The sequence below is a fragment of the Dermacentor silvarum genome, chromosome 9 (genome assembly GCF_013339745.2).
Source record: "Dermacentor silvarum isolate Dsil-2018 chromosome 9, BIME_Dsil_1.4, whole genome shotgun sequence".
In the NCBI taxonomy this organism is placed as follows: domain Eukaryota; kingdom Metazoa; phylum Arthropoda; class Arachnida; order Ixodida; family Ixodidae; genus Dermacentor; species Dermacentor silvarum.
Window position 1 is genome coordinate 2,103,716 of NC_051162.1, and position 27,245 is coordinate 2,130,960.

The following is a 27,245-nucleotide window of genomic DNA, read 5'->3' on the forward strand; positions in this document are numbered from 1 at the left end:
TGTATGCTCTCTGTATACAACCAGGCTTACTTTCTTAATGTTTCAGGTGAAAAAAAATGCAAGTGCTCATAAAGAACTTTTTATAACTACTTTATCCGCCGATTCTATACTACTATAGAGCACACCGTGAATGTGACGAAAGCACGAAATATATGAAAAACTTCGAAATTTTGAAATGTGGACGAAGTACCCCATATTTTAATGTAAATTTCTTGATGTGATGCTACCGCTAACTTCAGAAGCAGAACATGTGATCTGAGCCACCCCATTTCTCCTACCAATAAATACTGTGTGTGGATAGCTCAACATGTGGGTAGACGCACTTGGAGGCATCTATTCTCCTAATGCGAGATCGCGTGCTGTGCCACTGGGTCTCTTCGATTATCCGTCCCTGACAGCCACGGACTGCCCGAAGCAGTGCTTTCAACCAATGAGTGTTGCGTGTGCAGCTTCTCGGACGGTCCGGGACTGTCAGAGACGGATAATCGAAGAGGCCCACTATCGTGGCGTCCGATAACGATCGCGTTGTCCATCTCGGAGTCCATGGCGGGAAAAATTCAAATGTCTTGTCGGCACCATCACAGTAAGTTTGTTATTACGTTGACAGTACTGGACCATAACATGTTTACATAAGAACGCTCAATATAACCTGAATGTTTCGGAAATGGCGCGCTAAGATGATTAACTTTTGATTATTTTTTCTAAGATAAATTAGTGCGAGGGCATTTTTGATGAGATTGCACCAGCACTTATACCAAACATCACCGCACAAAACAAAGACGCCAAACAACGCATCAAACCACCACACCGACAACTAGCTGGTCACACATACTACAAACTAGAAAGCCGTAGGGTGGCTGTGCGCGCTCCGTACACGTCCGCTGTACACTAGAAAGGTTCCCGAGGTCAGCGAGGAATGCAAAAAAAGGCATTTGAAAGGTGATCGTGAATTGTACTGGCTCGCTTACGCAGGCCATCCATGAAAGCGAACGATGTCATTCATTAAAACTTGCGTAGAAGGCAGTGTTTTACAAAGACCTCTCCGTGAACCGAGCTTAGAGCTACGCACTACTAGCTGATTTTGAAGTTAGAGTGCCGTAAGGCGCGAGAAAGGTATAATCTGGCGTGACTGAATCCGCACGAGCGCACAACACACAACACACACACAACAACGAAAAAAGCGCACCGCGACTTTTAGAATACCAGTCAGAACCTTGCCCCACGACGTCCCCACCGTCACGAGCGTCAGATCAAGTTCCGAGATTTCTCGGCAGAATCTGCCACATAAAAGAGCTAAATGACACAGAAATTATGCTCATGACAGATGCTGCGTGTATTCATGCTGCTCGCTGCTGCGCGCCGAAACTCTCTTTATCCGGCGGTCGCAGAAAATTTCAAGCCACACAACAAAGACCGAGCACAAAGCCAGCGAGGAGAACGGCGGAAAGCATGCAAAAGATCCCAATTTGTTCTCCGCCTTGTCGCTAGTTAAGAAATAGTACAAACATTCACCACTCACCTCTGAGAAGTGTCCGCAGGATGAAACTTCCTAAGCGTCGAAGCCAAACTTGTTAGCGATGGCCCAAGAACATCCGGAACTATCTACAAGCGCGAGCAAAGTTTCCAAACCCACTACCGGCATAGAAAATGACTGGCTCCTGTAGCGTTCTGTGTGACAGTCTGTGCGGAACTAGTGAAGCACTTGTCGCCGTAACTCCGTAACCACCACAAGGCTCCGCCAGTGAAACTCGGTCGGTTAGAGCGCATGGATATGCTCTTTCTTTTCTGTGGAAATCCGCCGGAGGGAGACACGGCGGCGCTTTAGTCGTTATTTTGCCAGTGCCAGTCCAGCCTTTAGTGTGCTTTGCCCCGTTGCAGCACTACAGTTGTTTCGTGATCAAATAAAGGGTTGATGGGAAGGAAAGAGGTAGAGGAGGTCAGTAGAGTGAAAGAAGAAAGTAAAAAGCAACAGCGAGGGCTTGGAAGAACCGAGCCTTGGCGAGTTACAATGGGTAAGGAAGGCAAGGCGGCGAGCGTTAACGCAAGTTTGCGCTGTACGAAAGTGGAAAGAAAATGACAGCAGATCCACGAGGTGAATGATGATGAGTGGGCGAAGCTCCGGAGGGAATCATCGGATCTCCCGCTTAAGGGGACGCTAGCACAAACGCGTTAGAGACGTGCAGTACTCTCTAGTAAGGGGGAGCGGCCACAGCGTCTTACGCAGCCATTTACACATGCCGGAACGTGCACCGCGTTTGCCGACGCCATCACATGACTGTTGAGAGAGTATACCCCCCGTATTCATAAACGCTCCTCGACTTGAACTTGACTTGCCACCGCTTTGGGCAGCGCGTTCGAAACGCGTTGAAGGTAAGGTGGAGAGGCCACAGCGTCTTACACCAGCTTCTTACACGGGCCGTAACGCGCTTGCACAAACGCGTTAGAAACGCGCTAGAAACGCGGCCTTTCGTCAATGTTGGGTATTTATAGCCATCGTGGTGCGTTGGTCCATGTCCGCTTCGTGGCGTAGTGGGCTAACGCCGCGCGCTCGGAAGCGAGGGGTCCGTGGTTCGATTCCGCGCTACGGACACAACTTCGGAATTTTTTTCTCATTTTTCTCAGACTGGTTACACACTACTACTACGACGGGGACGGAACGGGTGCCGCCATAAGGAGCTTCGCCCCTAAAAAAAATGTGGTAGAGGACTCGCTTCCAGGCGAGACAGCGGAACGGCACCGCGGTGGCCGGCGTCGTAGCTGACCCTTCGCCGCGTTATTCCGCTGGACGCTCACGGGGTGACGCGCGGTCTTGAACGGTGCTTCAGCGCTTGTATAGCACAATCTTGCGAAAATAATATTGCCTGTTTCTCTTGTGGCGTCTTTGCATGACGCTGTTCTCCATCTTTTCTTTGAAGGTGACCGCACGTGATCCGCAGCATGGAGGCACCGAATGTACTTTGATATTCGTACAGGCGCGTACGTTACAGTTCTTGTAGAGGAATGATACGCCTGCGAAAGATAGGATATCGTATTGTGGGCTCATTCGGTCTTTTTTAGGGGCGAAGCTCCTTAAAGCGGCACCCGTTCGTCCCTCGTCGTAGTAGTAGTGTGTAACCAGTCTGAGAAAAATGAGAAAAAAATTCCGAAGTTGTGTCCGTAGCGCGGAATCGAACCAGGGACCCCTCGCTTCCGAGCGCGCGGCGTTAGCCAACTACGCCACGAAGCACACATAGACACAAGCACCACGATGGCAATAAATACCCAACATTAACGAAAGGCCGCGTTTCTAGCGCGTTTCTAACGCGTTTGTGCTAGCGCGTTACGGCCCGTGTAAGAAGCTGGTGTAAGACGCTGTGGCATCTCCGCCTTACCTTCAACGCGTTTCGAACGCGCTGCCCAAGGCGGTGGCAAGTCAAGTTCAAGTCGAGGAGCGTTTATGAATACGGGGGGTATACTCTCTCAGCAGTCATGTGATGGCGTCGGCAAACGCGGTGCACGTTCCGGCATGTGTAAATGGCTGCGTAAGACGCTGTGGCCGCTCCCCCTTACTAGAGAGTACTGCACGTCTCTAACGCGTTTGTGCTAGCGTCCCCTTAAGCGGGAGATCCGATGATTCCCTCCGGAGCTTCGCCCACTCATCATCATTCACCCCGTGGATATGCTGTGATTTTTTTTAATTTACTTGGGTTGCCACGCGGCATAACTTCACAATGAAATTAAATATAAGCATGTAGGCCCGTTTCAAGCAGATACCCCTAAAGGGATTTATAAAATGTGTAGTCCATGACCTCATTCGCTTAGACAATGCGTTTCTGGTTGGCGTTTGGATTTAGATGTTTTGTCTTGCATATGAGATCAAAGAAAGAAAGTGCGAACTTGTGTAGAAGTTTGCTTACATCGGTTAAGATGAGCACAACTCCAGGACGGCTTTTTGGTATACTATTTCATCTGTACAAGCCGGTCAGCGTAAATATTTCACCCTTCTTGCGCGCATCGAATGTTTCCCCTGTGTTGACGTAGTAGCTTAAATTAAGAGTTTAAAATACCGAGTTGAAAGTCGCACGTTACAGCATACTGACCCATGAAGTCATGGATATGGTTGGATGCTCTAGCCGAAACATCTTGCCAGCAGTGCACTTTGCAGCGTTCCGTCGATCGCATAGCGCTCCTTGGCGCGTTAAAGCCTTAACTTTGCTCAGCTGAAAGTGGCTGGCCGAATCACGCGCCTTCTGGCCGTCAGAATAGGTGGCGCAAACAGCGCTGCTTACAAGCATGTGCCAAATGCGTGAAATTTAGCTAGGGCTTCCACCGCATGAAGCGACAAACGACACGTCACTTAAAATAAATCATCTACATTTCATAATCAGTGTAATCTATGTGATTGAATAATGTAGAAAAAATGTGGTTGATCCCTCTTATATAGGAATCGGTATAGAACACGAAAGTGAAGCGTGTCTTCACAGAAGTAGTGTAATGTTTATTGCACATTGATATATAATGTCTATTGGTGTTTTGTGGCTAAAGCGCCCTTAGACGTTGATGCACCCACGCTGACGCCTGGTGGCACGTCTCCTCCATCACGACTACCAACGTCGATGACCATGAGCAACCGTCGTGCGTATGGAAGCTGCACTACGCTGCACACGCTAGCACAACGCGAAAGACGAAGCACGTAACTGACACACTAATACAACGCGCAAGACAAAGCACGTAACTGAATCGTCACCGAGTCAAATCAGCGCGTGCAGCGCGTCGTAATTGCAGCGTCCGCGATCAACTTCAGAAACATTTTCAGAGCTAATTGCGGAGGCCACGCTCCGCTGTGCTGAGTACGGTGAACGCCACCTAGGTGGCGTTGGTAGTGCTTCTTGATGCCAGCGTCCCTTCGAATGCTGGCATCGAGGCGTCGTAGTGCTGAGACCACCGAAGCGTTCACTGTCGGTGCGCGTTAGTGTCATAATGCAGTACTTCTCTTTTCTGCTCGTAGGCGGCGGCACCGCCCCGAGCAAGAGCGCGGGTACACGGAGGAGTGTTAGATATATAAGGCGCGTCTGTGTAGCTCTCTGCAAATGCGTTTGTGGCGCAATGGGTTAAACGCTCGGCGATCTATCGTCGCGGACCGAGAGGTCGTGGGTTCGAATTCCAAATTTTGCATGTTTGTGGAACTTTTTCTTCTGGTTTCTTTCTTTGTATTATGTTCGTGTACATTGTAAGCTGACGTATTTCCGTGACGGAAATACGTCAGTGAAGTCTTGGTGGACCCCGGCATAAAACACTTTCGTGTTAAAAAAGAAGAACCAAAGCGTTAGCTGTCAATATAGCGAAATTATAGAGAGCGAGAAAATACTCTTAAGTATGACATTACCCGCATTAAAATCTGAAAAGAAAATATGAACTTAACAAAACGGAAATTAGTCGTTTCGTTGGCACGTTAAGTAGCTGATACGCATGGACATAAATGTTAATCTTGGCATGCATTCAGGCGAAATGCAGTAACGTCCATGCGTGAGGCTGTTCTTATGTTGTGGCCTTCGTGAAATAACAACTTGTGCGTGCAAAAATTTAACTTGCATGAGTAGTAGGCCATGCATGGGAAATGGCCCAAACCACTACCAACCACTCAACTTGTCAAGCCTCTTATTGTTCAGGAATTAATGAGTTTTTTCATAGTTATGTACGTCAGGTATAATCTGAGGCATTGTGCACGTAATGTCTTGGAGGACACCATATCCTGGCGGACTTGTCACCTCCTCGGTTAAAGGCTACACGGACGCTCATAAATTATATAGCTGGAACATGAGAACCAGATACGGCGTTGCGTCACAGTCGTAAATGGAACAAATCACAAAACACGAAATTCGGTAACCGGAAGAAATCACTGGTTTCGGTTAAGTATGACTCGTTCCAGTTAACTAAGCAAAAAATAAAAGAAAAGACAGCTACTGTTTCGGATAAAACTCGCGAGTGAACTCGGATCCACATAAAATCCCCGCCGGTTGCGGTTAAATTGTCTGAAACATTGTTTTAACTGAAACCTGTGTGGAACAAGATTAAGAGTGTAGTCATGAAACTAGGGAACCTACATGAAACTCCCTCGCAGCGCCATCGGGGCGCTTCATATAGCGCTCACAATAGACGCACCGCGGAGCGGCCGCAGATTGAACGACATCGGAGCCAACACCGGAGGGACGCCCTGTAAGTGTTCTTTAAGGTCGGCTGCCGTATAAGCATTGTCCGCGTAACCTGCAGTTTGCCGCTTCGTTTCTCTACATATATCCCCGTGTGGTGACAGCGATGATCCGTGAATGCCTAAAATTCGCTGTATGATTGCGTGTCGGTCGGATTGCAAGGGCGCTGACGAATCAGCGTTGTTGTGTTGCCATACCGACGAGACAAAAGCGAGCCTTTCCAAGGCGAGAGACCTTCGCTTCGATTGGATACCGTTCGCATGTTGCAAATAACGTCCTCGGCTTGATGCCGAGGACGTTATTTGTGCAGGCGTGTGCGTATTGAACGTAAATGTGTCGCTGCAGCGGGATCAATCGAAGCTCGAGAAATTTTGAAGGCCTACCGATTTACTTACCAAAGCAAAAAAAAAAAAAAAAAGACGAATTCGTCTGGGGACATTACCGTGATAGCGGCATTATGTTATTTTATTTAGCAAGCATAAGGCCCGAGGGCATTACAGGAAGTAGTGGTAAATAACAACTGCTTACACAGTAAAAGAGAGAGAGAGAGAGAGAGAAAAGAAGAACAGTTATAGCAAGTAAGGCAAACATGTTAACAAAAAGATTGTCGCAGTTTCACCCGAAAGCCGAAGCCTCAATTGCGATAGCAACTTAGCAGAGAGCTATACGGAGTAAGGATAGTAGTTTTATAAGCTGTATAAACTTGGACATGCAGCAGCACCCGCAACGCGCAGAACTGTTGTCGACGCCGTCGCCGTTTTGCCCGTGTTCGCACGGAACGCGCGCGGCGTTGGTGACTGTTGCCAGGGCGTCTGGGGGTGACTGGGAGGTTTTCGACGATACCAGAATGGGAAGCTCGTCGATCAGCGTCAGAAGTCTTTACCACCTTCTCGCCTCGCAACGTTTTTATATAAATACGCATTTGGTGCCACAGCTAAACGTCGCCTCCGACAGCTCCGCCTACGACAGTTCCGTCTTCTGTCAGGAATATCTAGAGCTGAGAAGAAGCTTCTGCCCCCCCCCCCCACCCCTTCTCTGCGAGTGTCCCGCTTCAGTGCGTCCAGGAAAGAACTTTCAAGAGTGTTAGATGGACTTGATAAACATCCTTTGCCAGAGGAAAGGGTCCTGGAACATTGGCTGAGACCGTCCTCAGCACAGAAGCTTTGAAAGCGTTGTTGCGCTTCTTGCGGATAACTGGTCTCAGAAACAGTGCCATATTCTCCACTTTTTAACACGAAAGTGTTTTATGCCGGGGTCCACCAAGACTTCACTGACGTATTTCCGTCACGGAAATACGTCATAGAACATAATACAAAGAAAGAAACCAGAAGAAAAAGTTCCACAAACATGCAAAATTTGGAAATCGAACCCACGACCTCTCGGTCCGCGACGATAGATCGCCGAGCGTTTAACCCATTGCGCCACAAACGCATTTGCAGAGAGCTACACAGACGCGCCTTATATATCTAACACTCCTCCGTGTACCCGCGCTCTTGCTCCGGGCGGTGCCGCCGCCTACGAGCAGAAAAGAGAAGTACTGCATTATGACACTAACGCGCACCGACAGTGAACGCTTCGGTGGTCTCAGCACTACGACGCCTCGATGCCAGCATTCGAAGGGACGCTGGCATCAAGAAGCACTACCAACGCCACCTAGGTGGCGTTCACCGTACTCAGCACAGCGGAGCGTGGCCTCCGCAATTAGCTCTGAAAATGTTTCTGAAGTTGATCGCGGAGGCTGCAATTACGACGCGCTATACGCGCTGATTTGACTCGGTGACGATTCAGTTACGTGCTTTGTCTTGCGCGTTGTATTAGTGTGTCAGTTACGTGCTTCGTCTTTCGCGTTGTGCTAGCGTGTGCAGCGTAGTGCAGCTTCCATATGCACGACGGTTGCTCATGGTCATCGACGTTGGTAGTCGTGATGGAGGAGACGTGCCACCAGGCGTCAGCGTGGGTGCATCAACGCCTAAGGGCGCTTTAGCCACAAAACACCAATAGACATTATATATCAATGTGCAATAAACATTACACTACTTCTGTGAAGACACGTTTCACTTTCGTGTTCTATACCGATTCCTATATAAGAGGGATCAACCACATTTTTTTTGTCCTCTTCTTTACATTTTTTACATCCCTTATCTATTTCCTTTCATTCCCCTTGCTCCCTTTCCCCAGCACAGCCGGTGTGAGCACTGGCTAACCTCCCCGTCTTTCCGTCTCTGCCTCCTTCCTTCTTTCCTAGTCAACATGTATGCGCCGAGATTGATCGCAAATGATGTGGATGTCAAAGAGGCAACATGATCTAGTAGGATACCACCAAGAAAATGCGCGCTGCTAATAGTGTGGCCCCATCGAGCTATTAACATGCTTTTAAACTTCTTGATGTTTCGCTGCATCATCCATTTATTGCACCATGAGGACAAATGGTTAAGATGTTCAAGTTTCTGCTGATCAGATGATTGGGCTAGTTTTTTATAGAGGACGCGATCGTCGGCAAGAAGTGTTATCGATGAAAATGTGATACACTCAGTGAGGTCGCTAATGTAAATGATAAATAGCAACGATCCCAACACAGATCCTTGTGGGACACCGGGTGAGACAGGAGAAAAAGGGACGAACAGTTGTTAGTGGTCCCAAACTGGATGCGGTCAGATGATAGTCTTTAATCCAGTGGAATACCTTGGTGCCTATGTTAAGTTAGTTTTCTTAATTTAAAAAGAAGTGTCTAATGCGATATCTGATCAAAAGCTTTAGCGAAATCTAAAAATATGCAATAAATGTCAGAGCTGACGTCGTTTTGTATAAAGAGATCATTAGTAAAATGTAATAGTCGCTTTTCACAGGAAAACATTTTCCTGAAACAATGCTGGGAGATTGAAAAGAAAGAGTTGCCTTCTAGAAATTCGATTAAATGAGAATAAATAGGTTGCTCAAGAAGCTTACATGGGGTGCTTGTAAGTGACATTAGTCTGTAATTATCGGGAGCATGTACATTACCTGACTTATGGACAGGGACCACCTTTCCTACCTTCCAATTACCGGGAATTATGTAACACTCTAAAGATTGAGCAAGAAAATTGGAGAGGATGATAGAGGAGTACACTTCCGTCATTTTAAGTATTTTTTACGTAATTGGATCACAGCCAGACAATGATGAAATTTTAAGATTACTCATGAGTTTAACAATGCCTACAGAATTAATTTATTATGACAGCCATAGGAGGAAAGTTACGCTAGCGAGAACGTAGGAATGAAACACGCGCGGTTGTACAAAAAAAAAGAAGCAAAGGAATCGTTCAACACCAAGCAGCACTAGGAAGGACGGACTAAAGTGTTATCATCGCGTTCCAGTTGGATAAGGCGATTGTGCGAGCCACTGACAATATTGCAGAACTTGCGCAGGTCAGTGTGCAACATTTCCGGCATAGTAGTGTTATTGGCACGCTCGATGTCGTTATTGTATACTGCATGTTAACTTGGAAATAGGCAGCCCAATAATTGGAGCTTTATTACTTCGCTTAGCGCGACGAAAAAAAAAATGTTTCTTTTGTTCGGATGCCGTTTTAGAGCAGAAGCAAATCAGGGCGACCGTAGGTTAGAAATTTTCTTTCGCAGTGGTATGAAGCGCTAAACTAAGGAAACAAGTTTATTTTTGTAGAGGCGGTTACCTGTTCGCGGTTACCGGCTAATGAGTGCTTTACGACGGCAACCATTTTGCCTTTTTGTTGAACAAAGAAAGTCTTGCAAGGGGATGCATAGCTAGCACAAATCAGAACTCTTACCCAAGTAGGTATTAAAATATTTTAAGAGGCCTCCCCGGGGGTGGTCTCTTATAGCCCTGTTGTAGGACGTTCAAAAACATCATGTGAAATAATGTATAAAATGAATTCTTCCGACTGCAAGCAAGCCGCCCTGATTTGTGCAACGGTAGCTCAATGGCACTGTGGGAGGTCGGTGACGTGCTATAAAAAACGGACAGTTAGGAGGGAGAGCCTGGAAATCCGTTATCGCGCGGCAGCGCTGACTGGAACTTTTTTTTTTTTTTGTGGGAGCAATGCGACTTGGCGGGCCACGTTTAGGACATAATGAAATTAAATTCTGGGATTTTACGTGCCAAACTCGCGCTGTAAATATATGGTAGTGAGGACTCGTCATTATTTCGATCGCGTTCGATTCTTTAACGTGCACCAAGCGCACAGCACACAAGCGTTCTTGTACTTGGCCGCCACCAAAATTCGATCCCTCGCGCTTCGCAGCGACACACCAAAGCCACCACGGCGGGTGTCACATAAGACCGAGGTGCATAATGTATACGCAAACGCATCGTACGCTCGATAATTTTGCCTAGCGTTGGGTGTTCCGTCTGCAAACCGCTGAACTAGATAAGGCGACTTCTCTGGTGAAACATTCGCGTTATTGCGCAGCCCTGAGCATAGCAGTGCGGCGGATTGATGCACCTCTAGTGGCGTAAGTTGAGTTGGCCCCGTCTCCTGCCCCGAAATAAAACTTCGGAGGAAGTTTTCTGGCCAGAAGAAAAATATGAAAGGACCCTGGGGGGCATTACGAACAATATACATATATGAAGAGTGCTCCTCGGTTATTGCTAGCAAATGACGAGTAATAATTATTAATAATACACGACATCTTGCGGTTATACTCCCATATTGCTTGATTGTCTTGCCTTTCAGAAAAGTACACCATTCCGAAAGGAAGCATCTCCCTGGTCCTCATCTACTTCATGCACCGACACCCTCGCTTCTTTCCTCAACCAAACGCCTTCGTACCAGAGAGGTTCCTGGAGGCCGACAAGGAACGTCACCCGTTCCTGTACATCCCGTTTGCCAGTGGTTCTCGCAACTGCATAGGTAAAGGTTTATCGTTGTCACTCAAATTTGATTACCGTAGCAACTATGCAAACGTCCGAGGCGCGTTAGAGCCACCGCCGTCGGTGTTATCGTGCTGCCCCATGGCCTATCCTCCGTTCTGCCGCTCAGTATTAGAGGGTCTCTAGAGAGGCCGCGTGCGTTTGGAAGCAAAAAAAAGAAAAAAAAAACAACTAAGCGAAGTGGACGCACCGTCAACGCTCCGTTCACAAGGATGGAGACGCACCGTCAACGCTTGAGCACAAGGATGGAGACCAAGAACGACGCCATTATAGTTGCACGCAGCGCAAGCTAAGAGCGCACGCCTGGGTTTTTACGCACGCTGTCGAATATTCAAAAAGCGCAATAAAACAGTTATAAGAAGTGCCCGCTAGTGTGCCAGTAGGTGTGAAAGAAACAAATATCGCCCTGCTAAGCATATCAATCCATTGCGCTCATACACTCGTCATCAAAGTAACAGAATATTCTACCTGGATGCATTGCATGCACAACGGTGCAAGGATAATTTACATTTTACGTCGCTCGAATAAAAGTAGCGTCAAAGAGTGAAAAAAAAAATCAGAAATAAGGGATTTCACTTAAAAGGCCCGCTTTAGTTGTCGTGCAATGTTGTCGTGAGCGGCCTGACACGTGTGCAGCAAAACTGAATCTAACTTTAGCGGTTACGAATGCACAGCTGTAAGCTAGTATTTTAAAAGTTGTTGCACTACGATGCCATGAATTGGCTTCGTTTTTCGCCTAATCCAAAGTTGAAGAAAAACAGCGTAAACGCGACGAAGCGTTATTTCGCTTATGAAGGCCTCAATTTTTCTTTTAAATATTTGACTCGATACGTATTTCACTTCGTTCAGCATATGGGGTAGCTTGCTAAAACCACATGTAACTAAAACATGTATTATTATCGCTTATGTATTTGCAGCCGTACTGCTTTGGTATCGGAGCGTAGAAGGAGCCGGGACTGGATCATGCATGGGTCGTGTGCGCAGATGGCGCTGTTGTCGTAACGTGCGTGACGCAATCAGTGCTAAATTTAGCCTCTAGCTCGGCGTTCAAAAACGCGTAGGTCGGCAGTACCTTTGCCGACTCAGCGGGAGTGGTCGTTTGAGGGAGCTCACTGAGCCGTTGTAGGTATTTTCCATCAAACTGAAACCTGTGCTCATCGGCAGTTATAGGGCTTAAAGTGTGTAATTTGTTGCAAAAATTGACGGTTGTTCGGCTATGGTTAGGCTATGGTGCCCCCGCGTTCAATACGTGGGCTCCAGAGATGGCGTGCAGAATCTCGGGCAGCGAGACAAAGGGATGCGAATCCATCATCTTTTACTACTACGACTGGAGAGGGAGCACGACTGCAAGATGTGACTCCCCAGGGACTGTAGCATAAGCTACAGGCACTGGGGAGTCACGTGAGCATGCAAGCTTTGTAAGGCGTGAATATCTGCTACATGTGTATCTGGTTACGTGATTTCTGTTCCTCAATGCCCATACTTCCGCAGCAGCGCGCACAAGACGTTTCACGTAACCTACTGCGGTTGTTTTCGATACAGCCTACTCAATCTTTTAAATATGGTTTTGAAGAAGCCGAGCCTTTGCTGTATTTGCTTCTTTTATGTACAGGGGCACAGACGCACACACACGCACACACATACACGCAAGCAAGCAAGCACATTTTAGACTAAGAAATAGATACGGAAGAGGCAGCTGCACGAGAGGCTGTCCCACCTCAAATGGTTATGTATTGAAGAAATATTGATCGCAAGAGCTAATATATTGGGCAATCACATCTCATATTCTTTACTCCTTGCCCGCGCAGCTTACACATGTTTGTTACATACATATGTTACCTAGTCATATTACATGCGTAATTGTCTTGGGTACTCATCTGGTATATCTGTTTGTGAAATAAGATCCATCAAATGGGTGCGATGTATGTGGTTAGCCTCGCACGTACCATCAGAATGTTCCCACAGTGCTTCTTTTGTGGGTACATGATCGTTTTCACAGCATAGAAATGTACCCCGACACCAAAATTTAAAAAAAAAATCTTCTTTTAAAAACAATATATATTACTGAGGTTACAAGTAACAACGTGCTGAAAGAGAGGACAGGCCACATGGGATGTTGCTTGTGCGAAAGAAATGTATAGGACTTTATCTGTATCTTTGTAAAAAAGTTGTCGCAGTTTCACCTGCAAGGCGAAGCATCAATTGCGATAGCAAATTTGTAGAGAGCTATACGGAGTAATGATAGTAGCTTTATCAGCTGTATAAACTTGGACATGCAGCAGCACCGGCAGCACGCACAACTGTTGTCGACGCCGTCGGCGTTTCGCCCGCGTTCGCACAAAATGCGTGCGGCGTTGGTGACTGTTGCCGGAGCCTCTGATATAAATAGGCACTTGGTGCTGCAGCTAAACGTCGCTTCTCTTCCCTCCCCGGCAGATCCCATGGCCTGTGGGAATCGATGTTATGCGAAGCAGTGTGCGGGGAGCCTACCATGTTAACGAAACGACCATGAGAGCACATAGTCGTAGGCGGCTAGATAGATACTGTCAAAGTAGCAAATGTTCGCCAAGAAAGGTTTCGCATTAAAAAAAAATGCTTAACCTAGCACTCGGCCGCGCATCGCTTGAAACAGCGAAGCTGGGTGATCGTAGCCCAGCATTTCCCGGAAGTGCGCGCGAACTTTTCATCTTATTACTCATGGTGGCAATTTTTTTTCGCGCGTCTCGGACTTACGGCCGTCACTGCGCGTTGCATAGCGCAGCTTGCAACACCGACACCGCGTTCCAATGCCGACACCGCGTTCCAGGAGACCCGCTCCGTCAATGAGTATCTCTCTCTCTCTCTCGCTATCACAGCGCGGAAAGCCCCTTCACGTCGCAGAGCACGAGCGTACGAACGCGCCAGTTGTAGACGAAGACGACGATGCTCGAACGCAATCAAATGGTTCGCATAAATGCATGTTCTGCAAGCGTGTCTGTATAGCATGGTTACGACGCTCGTCATGGGACCGTGGGTACGCGGGTTTGAATCCAGCCTCGTTATTTTCTTTCTTGGTAGTTTCTTGCTATGCACCACAAATTACTGCTGACTTAAACAACTTCGCTGTTAAAATCAAAAACATGTATTTTTTTTTGTTACGAGGCACGCACGCCCAAGTAGAAAACGGTTATCGAGCAAGCGTTTCCTTTTCTGAAATTGGAGGACTAGAATGGCCCAGCTGCAGGAGGGGAAATGGTCCATTCGGAGGAATGAAAAGTAGTGGAATTACAAACGATTTCCGGAATGCAATGTGGAAGTCCGCAACCGACCAGCGGTATAATCTCGCGTGCACCATCGATGCCTGCGCTGCTCGTCCAGATTCCAGGCGAGCTTTCTGTGCTGCGTCGTCCCATGCCACATCTGCGTGTAGCTGGAGACGTACGTGCGTAACGTTAAAATTTGCCATCACAGTATGTACTTTACCCTACCTGCGACACTGCCAAAATTGTCGAAAAACGTTTTTCATTCATTTCATTCTATCAAAAACAACTCAGTTTTGTGGCTACTATCCTCGAACAAGATTCTCGCCCAATTTTTATCTTGATTGCTGATCTTGCTGATGAGCAGAGGTAGAGTACCCGGCTTCAAATCTGAAGGTCGTAAGTTCGAATCCTACTCCAGTCCACCACGCTTTCAGGCATGGAATGGTGCCTGACACGGGCAAGAAAAAAATATATTGCCGAGAGCTAGTGGGGCTATACTAGTTCAGGTGCAACCAAACTAGGAAGGCCCACTAAGCTTCATCAAAGTCACTCCCTCACCAGAACAGGAATTGGCCTCCCTGGTGCAGTATTCGGCCACTACCTCCCTCATGACTCCGACAATTAACCCATGGCCCTCAGTTCCCAGTGGCTGCGGAGCACCTGACCAAGGCGGCGGTCAGCCCTGCTATGCGGCAGAGGGTGCTAAGAATCTCTGGGTCAAGACAGGCCGCCAATGGAAACTGAACTTGGCAACGTTCAACACGCGCACCCTCTCGAGTGAGGCTAGCTTAGCAGGACTATTTGAAGAATTATCAGGCATTTCCTGGGATATTATTGGCCTTAGTGAGGTTAGAAAAACTGGTGAGGCTTACACAGTGCTGACTAACGGCCACGTCCTCTGCTACAGAGGTCTTACAGATAAGAAAGAATCCGGGGTAGGATTTCTAGTGCATAGCAACATAGCGGGCAATATTGATGAATTCTACAGCATTAATGAGAGGGTAGCAGTCGTCGTAATAAAGCTAAATAGGAGGTACAAAATGAACGTAGTACAAGCCTATGCCCCAACCTCTAGTCACGATGATGAAAAAATAGAACAGTTTTATGAAGATGTTGAACTAGCAATGAGAAAGGTGCAAACTCAGTATACTTTACTCATGGGCGACTTCAATGCAAAAGTGGGGAAAAGGCAGGTTGGTGAGCAAGCAATTGGCAACTACGGCATCGATTCTAGGAATGCAAGAGGAGAGATGTTAGTAGAATTCGCGGAAAGGAATAGGCTCCGAATAATGAATACCTTCATCAGGAAGCGCAGCAACAGGAAGTGGACCTGGAAAGGCCCTAATGGAGAAACAAGGAATGAAATAGATTTCATACTCTCTGCCGATCCAAGCATAGTGCAGGATGTAGAAGTGTTAGGTAAGGTAAAGTGCAGTGACCATAGGTTAGTGAGGTCCAGGATTTCTCTCAATTTGAAGAGAGCGAGTGAAATTAGTCAAGAGGAAACAGGCCAACCTAGAGGCAGTAAGGGTAAAAGCAGACCAATTCAGGCTGGTGCTTGCAAACAAATATGCAGCTTTAGAAAAGGAAGATAAAGACAACATAGAGATAATGAATGAAACCGTAACTAGGTTGATCTCAGAAGCAGCAGTTGAAGTGGGAGGTAGGGCACCAAGGCAACCAGTAGGTAAGCTCTCCCAAGAAACAAAGGACCTAATAAAGAAACGAGAGAAGATGGAAATGACCAACTCAAGAGATCAGATAGAATTCGCTGAACTGTCAAAACTAATCAACAAGAAAAAAGTAAGGGATATTCGAAATTATAACGTGGGAAAGATTGAGCAAGCCGTAAAATATGGACGCAGCATTAAATCAGTAAGAAGAAAGCTTGGCATAGGACAAGGCAAGATGTATGCACTGAAATATAAGTATGGTAATATCATCAGCAATTTCGATGACATAGTAAAAGCAGCGGAAGAATTCTACACTGACCTGTACAGAGCCAAGCTACTTTCATTCAAAATAGTGATGAACCGGATACAGAGGCTCCTTCTATAACTAGCGCTGAAGTTAGAAGGGCCTTGAAAGACATGACCAGGGGAAAAGCTGCTGGAGAAGATGGAATAATAGTTGATTTAATCAAAGATGGAGGAGATAACATGCTTGAAAAGCTTGCGGCCCTTTATACGCAATGCCTCACAACTTCATGTGTACCAGAGAGCTGGAAGAACGCCAACATTATACTAATTCATAAGAAGGTAGACGTTAAAGAACTGAAGAATTATAGACCGGTTAGCTTGCTTTCAGTATTGTATAAAATATTCACCAAGATAATTTCCAATAGAATCAGGGCAACACTTGAATTCAGCCAACCAAGAGAACAGGCTGGCTTCAGGAAGGGATATTCTACGATGGATCATATCCATGTCATAAATCAGGTAATCGAGAAATCTGCGGAGTACAATCAACCTCTCTACATGGCTTTCATAGATTATGAAAAGGCATTTGATTCAGTAGAGATACCAGCAGTCATAGAGGCATTGCGTAATCAAAGAGTACAGGAGGCATACGTGAATGTCTTAGCAAACATCTACAAGGATTCCACTGCTACCTTGCATCTCCACAAGAAAACTAGAAAGTTACCTATCAAGAAAGGGGTCAGGCAAGGAGACACAATCTCTCCAATGCTATTCACTGCATGCTTAGAAGAAGTATTCACGCTCTTAGACTGGGAAGGCTTAGGAGTGAGGATCAACGTCGAATATCTCAGCAACTTTCGGTTTGCAGATGACATGGTCCTATTCAGCAACAATGGAGACGAATTGCAACAAATGATTGAGGACCTTAATCGAGAAAGTGTAAGAATTGGGTTGAAGATGAATATGCAGAAGACAAAGATAATGTTCAATAGCCTGGCAAGGGAACAAAAATTCAAGATCGCCAGTCAGCCTCTAGAGTCTGTAAAGGAGTACGTTTATCTAGGTCAATTACTCACAAGGGACCCTGATCACGATTAAGAAATTTACAGAAGAATAAAATTGGGTTGGAGTGCATACGGCAGGCATTACCAAATCGTGACTGGGAGCTTACCACTGTCGTTGAAAAGAAAAGTGTACAATCATTGCATTATACCGGTGGTAACATATGGGGCAGAAACTTGGAGGTTAACAAAGAAGCTCGAGAACAAGTTAAGGACCGCACAAAGAGCGATGGAACGAAAAATCTTAGGACTAACGTTAATAGACAGGAAGAGAGCAGTGTGGATCAGAGAACAAACGGGGATTGCCGATATTCTAGTTGACATTAAGCGGAAGAAATGGAGCTGGGCAGGCCATGTAATGCGTAGGACGGATAACCGGTGGACCATAAGGGTTACAGAATGGATACCAAGAGAAGGGAAGCGCAGTCGAGATCGGCAAAAAACCAGATGGGATGATGACGTTAGGAAATTTGCAGGCGCAAGTTGGAATACGCTAGCGCAAGACAGGGGTAATTGGAGATCGCAGGGAGTGGCCTTTGTCCTGCAGTGGACATAAAATATACGCTGATGATGATGATGATCTTCTTTCTCTCTGGGGTTTTACGTGCCAAAGCGAGTTCTGATTATGAGGCACGCCGTATTAAGAGAGCTCCGGATTAATTTTGACCATCTGGGGTTCTTTCAATGGTGATCACTCACTCGTGAATCTTTAGGGATGTAGTATGTGTTTTGATTTTTCGTTATTGCATGTCGCAGTGTCGTTAATATGTCCACAGCTATTTTATGTGTGCTTGCCCTGACATGTCACATGGTCGGCACCTGCACGTGGTCCGTTATCATCATGAATTCTGAAGTTCTCAGTGGTCTCGCATAATCGCTTGTGTCTCCTAGTGTTTAAGAGCAGTACAGCGAGTAGAAGAAACACGAATAGTAATATAACCAAATATATTTTCTGACACATTCAGTAGGAATTTCGGAGTCTTATCATTTGTTCAGTTAGAAGCAATAATAGAAAGGTATACATCGGGGTACGACATGCTTAGTTCTCTGTGCATGTCTTGGGGTTTTGTTTTGGAGAAATAAAGAAGGATCTTGCATTTACGCTGCCTTAAACTTTGTTTTCTTCCAGTGGTGTGTTACCGATGACAGGAGAAGTTGACAAACTGTTCGTCTCCTCTGCGGGAACGTTAGGGCATATCACGTACGAACTGCGCAGAAAGTTCTGGTACTACGGGGTGCTCATTAGGATCGAGCTTTACCCATAAGAAACTGAGCTAGGAAGCTGTAACTGCCACACTATTCTACATATTCTCTCGGGAAGTTAAAGCACTTTAGACATCTTTGTTCGCGACATTTTCACCCTTTAGGCTGCATATAAAAAGAAAGATCGACATAGCCACGCAGGCAGGTAGAGTGGAAATGGCAGTCTTGTATCACAACACACTGACCACTGTGTTTGCCACGTACGAGGCCACATCACTCGATAATCATTGTACAGGATCACAAGAGGGTTGTGCGTAAAATCACCGCGCTCTGCAATAAAGCGGCTGTCTAGTTTGTGTGACTCGTAAGCAGTGAAAGGTACGCATACCTAGTTTAGTGTTATTTTTTTGCATTTTGCCCCGTGATTATGTGGTGGCAGCAACAGTTCATGATGAATCCGCAACTTCAATTTCAGAAAATGCGCTACAGTAGTGGTGGACACAGAAAAATACTAACCAAATTTCCAATTGCTTCTTTTTTCCCCTTTTATCAACAGGGCAGAAGTTTGCTCAACTAGAAGACAAGATTCTGCTGGCTCAGATCCTGAGGCGATTCAAGGTGCAGTCGCAGATTCCAAATGAAGACCTTCAGATGTCACTCGAGCTCGTATTGCGCCCCACTCAAGGCCTGCATGTGAAGTTCACGCCCAGAGACCGCAAGACCACGTGAACTGAGGCGAAGACGTGGTAGTGCGCTGTCACGCTATGTCAAGTGGCGTCTTTTCTATTTTTAAGCTTCACCGCAACATTTATTGATCACCCTACTTCAAATGACTAATAAAGTATCTCACGCGTGCAACTGTGGCTAACTACTCTCATAGCTATTCAAATTAGAAATGAACGAGAAGATAGGGAACCGAGGGTCACGGTTTTTGTAAACCACCACCACATACCCACTGAACACACATTGGTATAGAAGCCGACTTCAAGACGTCTTGAAAACCATTTTAAACGTTTACAAGACGTCTTGAAGACGTTTTGGCATGATATTAAATACTTCTTTAAGACATCCTACCAAGATTTTGTCAGACGCCTTAAAACGTCTTGTAGCCGTCTCTAAGACCGTCTAATGCACCGCCAGATTTGGGATATCAGACGTTTTACAACACGCCTTGTAGACAAACAAGTCAAAGACGGCTAGAAGACGTCTTGCAACACATCCAGGAAATGTTCTGAAAACGGTTGCAAAGAGCTCTGCTGGACGTTTTGAGGATGTCTTGAAAACGTTTTTAAATGTTTTAGACATCTACTGGCCAACTAATGCATGAGCTTTTCTAGCAGCTCGTATTTAGCTAATTAAGCCCTAAATTGTATTACAGTATTTACAAAAGATAGTGAGTGTAAATATACTTAGTCAAAAGTGCAGAGGACGTGAAATCTGAACACGACGTAGGTTATTTCAACACAGAATATATTCCATGAATGCTTTGCAGATGGAATAATATGAAAGCCTCTAGCAACATTATTACAGATGATTTCCTTGCATGGATGTTTGGCACGTACATGAACTTAGATACACAAAACACCCTTCCGTTGGAACATTAATTATAAACATTAATCTCCCTGTTATCTGCTACATAAGAGAAAACAATGAGGGTGCTCCTATTCCTCGCAATATTGAAAAAAAAAGCTTGGCTTTACCGACAGCACCAATCGCTATGGCCCATTTCTTACAATCCACCATAGCACCACTGAAATATTGGCAAAGCCACAAAAGCGATAAACACGTGTGAAAGCCACGTACGCTTAACATAAAGCACGATTATTCACACAAATGAAGCGCTAAAGTAGCCAAAGGTTTCAAAGAATGTTTAATAAATCAGTAGCACGCCCCTACATAAGCAAAATGTTTCTAATGCACCTCCTAGATTTTTGCATTTTGGCTGTCTGTTATCACAAATCGGTCACTTCACGATTCACGGAGCTGGCTTAGACAGTTCCACCGGCTGATGCACCCGCAGAAAATTCAGCGCGTTCCAATGATGCTTGACCTCAGATTTGGCACCTGCAATTAGAAAGTAAGACAAAAGATTAACAAATAAGTTACAGTGAAACTTCGTTATAGCGAAACTTGATATTTCAGTAGTGCACCAAGTTGGGCTAGTTTGTTGAAGTTCATATTAGAAAGATTTTAACTGCGCTATGAACAGGGACAAAGGAGGACGAAAAAGACAACACGTGCGCAGATTCACAACTAGCTTTTAATGCGTGAAAGATGACATATATACAGTGAGGATAACAAAACAAAAATGAACAAGTCATGGTCACATGTACACTTCAATCATAGTCTCGCGCCTAGATATTGCACTTCGCAATCTGCAATCGCCACCGACGGATCACTGATGCATCCACACGTTTTCTTAATTGCATACGCCTCGAAGATCTCCCGCGTGATGCGATCCTTATGGCGATATAAGATCTTAGTTTTTTTCAGTAGCGGTCGGCACGCCTTGTTTGTCTCCTTTTCACAGTCCCTGCAGTGTTTCGCCACGTGAGAATAGCCATCAGCCAAGCAGTTCGTGGGATGCTCCTTTAAACGAATATTAATGCAGCGGCTCGTTTGTCCAATATACACACGCCCACAAGTGAAAGGGAATTGGTATACTACAGCGCAAACGCAGGGGACGTACTCCGGCTTCCTGTGGTCAAAATGACAAACACAAGGGCTATTGCTAGGTGAACTGTCTATTTTATTCATTACACGTGCACACAAACGTGCCATTTTCTGAGGGGCGGAGAACACAATGTTCACACCATAACGTTGCGCAACGTTCTTGAGATTGTGTGACACCTTATGCTGGTAAGTGATCACAGCAAAACGTCTGCGCTCCTGGTCGTTGTCTTGAGGCGAAGCAGTGACACCACACTTAATCTTCTTGATTAATTTTTCACACACTGCTGCTATTACATAGCTGGGATACCCTGCAGTAGTCAATCTCGTTACTTGGTGTTCAACGCTATCTGTTACCACGTGGGCGCAAGATTTTCTTAGAGCAGAACTAATGCTAGACAGAACAATGCCATTTTTTGGCATTGCACCGCGATCGTCTTGACTGCGGTGCTATGTTTGTTTAAGCTCCCAGGCATCTGAGAAGCGTTGAGAGGCGAATGCCCATAATAGCCGCACGTTCGAAGGATACACGCCTTTGTTAATAGGCGACGTGCCAGGTAGAAAAGAGGGCAGGGGGCCTGTCGTAAAAAAAGAAAAAAATTTGGAGGAGAGGCGGAAGCCCGGTCAGCCCCCCCCCCCCCCTCCACCTGATACGCCTCTGCCCTGAGCGTTCTGATTAGAGCAAATTTGCAGGGATGGCTGTAGGATTTTTGCTTTAATTCTGGCGACCAGATTTCTGACAATGACTTGCACAGATTACGTCCGAGTGAGCATAACCAGAAATTTTCATTCGTTCCATGAAGTATCGTTGAGGCCTGGCACGAGCGAGCTAGGCCATCGCAATTGTTCTGAAACCCTATGAAGTCAATGCCCCACGTTTCGGCCCACTAGTTGCAGCATGAACAGGCAGATGTGAAGATGCAGAAGGTATGTTCCAAGCATTGTATACAGAACAGCCTGCACAAATCACGACTAGCTTTACATGAGCGAAAGCAGTCTCTCTGAAAGCGCTTGAAGCAAGAAATCTATTTCAAAGAGATGAATCAGAAATGAATCAGAAGTGACGAAGAAATGCCGTTTCCAATGCACTTACGTTTCCAATGCACGTGGCAACCTGAATATGCCACTGACCAGACAAGCCTTCTGTTATTGCCAAGGAAACTGGATTTGAAAGCAGTAGTTCGAATCCCTTGCTATAAGCAGACTACAGAAAAAAAACGCTGTATCGCAACAATGGCAATCTCCCGCCTACATACGCAGAATGCCGTCGTTTCGAGCAGTTCGTGTTGTGAACAAGGCTTCCGTACGTCCCTTTCTTATGAACACCTTTTGATCGGCGTCCTTTCTTTTTCCCTTCTTGTAACATGAACTCCAGAACCAAGAGAAAGCATCAGCCAGATGCAGCATTGAATTTGAATTTATTATCCTAGCTCTTTCAAAGTATGCAAGTCGATGTGAGTAAAAAAAAACTGAAGACGGCAAATTTCTACTTATTAATCACTTATTTACTGATTTAAATATCAGAGTTTACTTATTTACGTAAATCAGAATTTACTTATTTAAAGGCGCAAACGATAGGACATTACATCTGTGTGTTATTCTGAAGGCCAAGATCATGTTTGTCATTACTGAGGCCGCAATGACTTTTTGACCTTCTGTGGTCATCGTCGCCTCAGCGGTAAGCTCAACCTAGTTAGCGGTTCATTCAGCTTACCGATAACAGCATACCAATTAAAATGACAATTACACGACAAGCGCCATGGGCTAGTCATATCACTACTTCAAACCATTGAGTTATTAAGCACCTGGAATAGCATGCCAGGCGAATAGCCAGGTTCACATCTCCAGCATCTCATTAAAGAATCTCTTACTCTCTCTCTCTCTCTCTCTCTCTCTATATATATATATATATATATATATATATATATATATATGTATATGTGTGTGTGTGTGTGTGTGACACAGAAAACAGCTCATTAACATAATGGTTTGAAGCATGTGATATGACTGGGCCATTGCGCTTGCCGAAGTACTATCCCAATAGTTCTAAATTACTCACTGAGGTGGCCTACTCTACGAAAACTGAAAACATTTATGTGAACAATTGACGTAGTTAGACTAATTACTTTTATTGCGATAGCAATTATATGGACACTTCAACCGGATTTCTGCCGTCGCCGTCGTCGTCGCCGTCGCCGTCGCCGTGAGGTTCCCTATAGATAAAATCTTCGCCGCGCGCCGTATGCCCGAGCGGAAGCGTGCGGGGACGCGCGCTATCACGGAGAGCGAACGCACTCAATCTCCCACGCGCTAGCAAGGAAGCGGGAAGCCAGCGCCGGAGGGAGCGGAGGGGGGGGGCGCACTTCCTCTCTGCCAACAACCGCGCTCGTCGCTCGCTCGCACCGTCGCTTATCTCCACACGGCTCTGACCTTTATGCGCCGTGCATTCGCCGCTAAGTTTCCGTTGAAGCGATAGACCGCACGTACCTTCGCCCGTTGGTGCGGCGTATGCGCTTGCTGCCAGCGTTTTGACAGTCGTTGTCTGCAGTCATTCAGTGTGATCTATTCATGTTTGTTTGTGCGCGCTCACACCACGCTTGTTCAATCAGTTAGTAATAGTCGGGCCACATTTTCCAACGCACGCTACACATGCAATGCTGCCCGGGTCGGCAGTGCAGCGCTACAGGTGTGTCCCTTCGCACGCGCTGCCCACGGGAAGCGCTTCTCACCAACACCACCGTTTCACACGCGCCTTCTCGTGGTCATCGAGTCTCTCTTCATGTCGGTCTACTTACGCCGCAGCACACCTGCTTACTTAATCAGCTCATGTTTACTACAATTCATATTGCTACCAAAGCCGCTCACCTTACTTCGTATGACATTGCTGTGTTGCTATCGCATTCATTGCTTCGCCCTTAGGGCGAAACTGTGACCTTTTTTGTGTTTGCGTGTAGAAAGGCATATGACCCGTGCGCAATTCTTTGGTAGGAAAGTATGCCATTTACGCCCAGCCATAACCCAATCACAAAAGGGGAGCTTCGTGGCTTGAAAGGTTGTCTCGCTTTCTTTCTTTTTTTTAAGTTCGATGCCGCTCTCGTCATTCACTTCGTTTTATTTTTCTTGTGGTGTACTGTGTCCTTTCATGGAAGAATCGTGTGCAGCGGTACACTTTTGTTTCCCTACAGACTTGATTTAGAGCCGTTGACTGGCCCATTCCTGAGTGTCGGCCCGCTACACTGGATAATGCAAACAAATTCTGCAAACGCCGTTACGGGAACAGAACAGAAGGAAACGCTTAGGAGCACTCGTGGAAACCGCTATAGCGCTTGCGCAAACACCGCGGAGGGTGAAGGTATAAATCACGCTTACGTAAACTTCGGCGATATATGGATATACTTGCTGCTCGCGAAGTACTTAGACCTCCTCAGCCGTACCGCAACGCCGTCCCCCGGAACACTGGGTTCGCGTAATAGCAAAACACCCTCTATAGCGCCATGTGGAAGAAGTAGACAAAAGGAAAAAGAAAAACTATACAAAATCAGGAATTATGTGATAAGGAGTCGACTTAAGATTTACCAGATGCCCCTACATGGCTCCATTTTTTTTTGCCGGAAGAGGAGTACGCCTGCTTTGCCCTGGGTTTCAGAAGTGCAAAACAGGAGAGGGAGAGGGGGGGGGGGGAGCGGGGACTGAAAGAACCTTCGCTACGCTGCGAAGACCGCGAAAGCAGCGACGCCATCGCGTGGAAATGTATGGGATGGGAACGGACATACGACACGACGAAAGAAGGCAAGTCCTTGAAGCAGGGGTGAGAGCAAATATATACGCGCATATATACACACACAACGCCAAGCGTACGGTCTTCTACTACGCGAGCTTAACGCTCGCTGCTCAGTAAAGTGCTCCGCCGTTCATTTTCGCCGCCCTCACTTTCGTGGGCCGTTCCTGAAACTTTAGCGATGGTTTCGCGTTTGAGGAAAAGCAGATTCGGGGCAGCCGCAGCTGTACCAGATGGGCGTGGCCGAGCATCTGGCATCATGTGGTATGCCGATAAGGCCGGCGAGGAGATTTTTTTTGTAATTACTTTACTGCTCATATTTTTCTAAGAATTGTAGCTAGTGATTATGCAAGGCATATCGACTTGGAACGAATTGTGAGGAGGGCAATGGTTTCGATATATGCGGTATCAAACTTGGAGTAAAAATGCAGTTTTCTAACTTAACAAAAAAACGCTGTTTCATACATTGAAGCACACACTAACTGGAACGCCAATTCATTTCAGTGGACACATTCAAAATTATTATATCGAAACTAACATAGTCCTCAAATCTCGGTCTAAGTCGATATGCATTGCATATCCACTAGCTCCAATTCGTACATTAAAATATGTGCCGCAAAGTAACGTGCGCGACGCAATTGAGCCAAGAACCGCGCGCGTAGCGAGGGAAAAAGCCCCGGTGGTTTTGCGACGCGTTTCAGGAAAGCCTGTATTGCGGCCAGCGAAAACCCGGGAGATTCTCTACGCAGAGAGAGGCACAACAAACATTTTATCCCATTGCAGCCATCGCCCGCAGCGCAAGAAAGCGGCCCGAGCGCTATGCGATGCGTCTCGGTTTCGCGTCGTCCCGTCGCAGCCAGCGCGCGCAGCGCAAGGGAGCGCCCCGAAGCTTGTGCGACGCGTCTCAGTTTCAGATCCAGCGAAAGCTTCAACACGTACACGTAGCAACCATCGCGCAAGAAAGCGGCCCGAGCGCTATGCGATGCGTCTCGGTTTCGCGTCGTCCCGTCGCAGCCAGCGCGCGCAGCGCAAGGGAGCGCCCCGAAGATTCTGCGACGCGTCTCAGTTTCAGATCCAGCGAAAGCTTCAACACGTACACGTAGCACCCATCGCGCAAGAAAGCGGCCCGAGCGCTATGCGACGCGTATCACTTTTGCCCTCGTACCGTCGGATAACGGGCCCGCACAAAGTGCGCGGGTAATGAGCAAAATTACGATACTACCCGGAGCTGGCGACTCTGTGCGCCTCGGAAAAGGCGTCAATGCGGTCGCTATATTTAACGGTGTTTTTCCCCGTCAAATTCGGCAGGCAGTCTGGCAATATTGACCCCAAAGTCTCGCAGCAGACTGCTACAACACCAGTCAGAACTTTGCGCTTTTTTTGTCGGTATCGACGAGACAGGATACGCTTTTCGAGGCAAAGAAGCCACGCCATGTACTTCGAGGGTCTACAAGGGTCCTTGGCTAACGCATCGAAAACACAAAATGGAGAGCACGCTCTGCGAGTGTTCTAAATCGAAAACAAAAACGCGAACCGACTTGCCCGAGCAACCGGCGCCGCTTCCCGCCGTGAAAGATGCGAAAGGGGAAAGATTCGAAGCGCAGGTCGGGAGAGAGAAGGGCAAAGCGAGGTTGACCTTACGCACCGAACGCAACTCCCTCTGTCATGGCATTCAGTCACATGATAGTTGGAGGCGTCGAGAGAGCGTGGTTGTTTAGAGGAAGAGGCGGTATGCAGCCAGGGCTGTCGGGCATGGGGGAATGTAGAAAATTTAAATCTCATCCTCCTTCCATATCTGACAGTCGCACGGAGAAAGGAAACTCCGGAAACGAGCGCCCGCACTGATATGCGCAATGCTTGCAGCGTTAGCTCCGGAAACATAGGAATGGTGAAACCGACATTCTCGGCAATCGCTACACCATTTTCGATTAGCTTCTTTTGCATTTAAAATAAAATGTAAAATCAAGTATGTGCTGGAAGCAGCTGTTGATTTAATGTCGGCGCTATCTTTTAAAAGAGAGTCGAAAATTGCTAAGTATCAAGTTTACAACTCCGCGACAAAGCAATACTAGACAATATCGCAATTTTGTAAACTGCACCTAATAACACATCCAAAGCAGACAAAATAGATTCAGTATACGCGGCTCTGAAAGATACTGCTAATTATCGAATGTGCATTTTTTTTGCAAAGTCCTTGTAAACGTTGCAACAAGTACCCGTGGACTGCAAACTTATTTCTAAAGCAAATTCGCGCGCTTTAAGCGCTCCGATCTTGGTAGACGCTTGCATAATGCCC

The 27,245-nt window shown here is 46.5% G+C and overlaps 1 protein-coding gene across 1 annotated transcript in view; it reads left to right on the forward strand.

The window, feature by feature from the left end:
- The window catches only part of LOC119464912 (cytochrome P450 4V2-like), a 240,576-nt gene extending 221,227 nt beyond the window's left edge, over nucleotides 1-19,349 (forward strand). Inside the window, exons 10-11 of the mRNA XM_049655595.1 lie at nucleotides 10,880-11,056; nucleotides 19,058-19,349. Coding sequence (XP_049511552.1) covers nucleotides 10,880-11,056; nucleotides 19,058-19,230 — 350 coding nt within the window. The 3' untranslated portion in view covers nucleotides 19,231-19,349. The remainder of the gene's footprint in view (nucleotides 1-10,879; nucleotides 11,057-19,057) is intronic.
- Nucleotides 19,350-27,245: the final 7,896 nt, after the last annotated feature.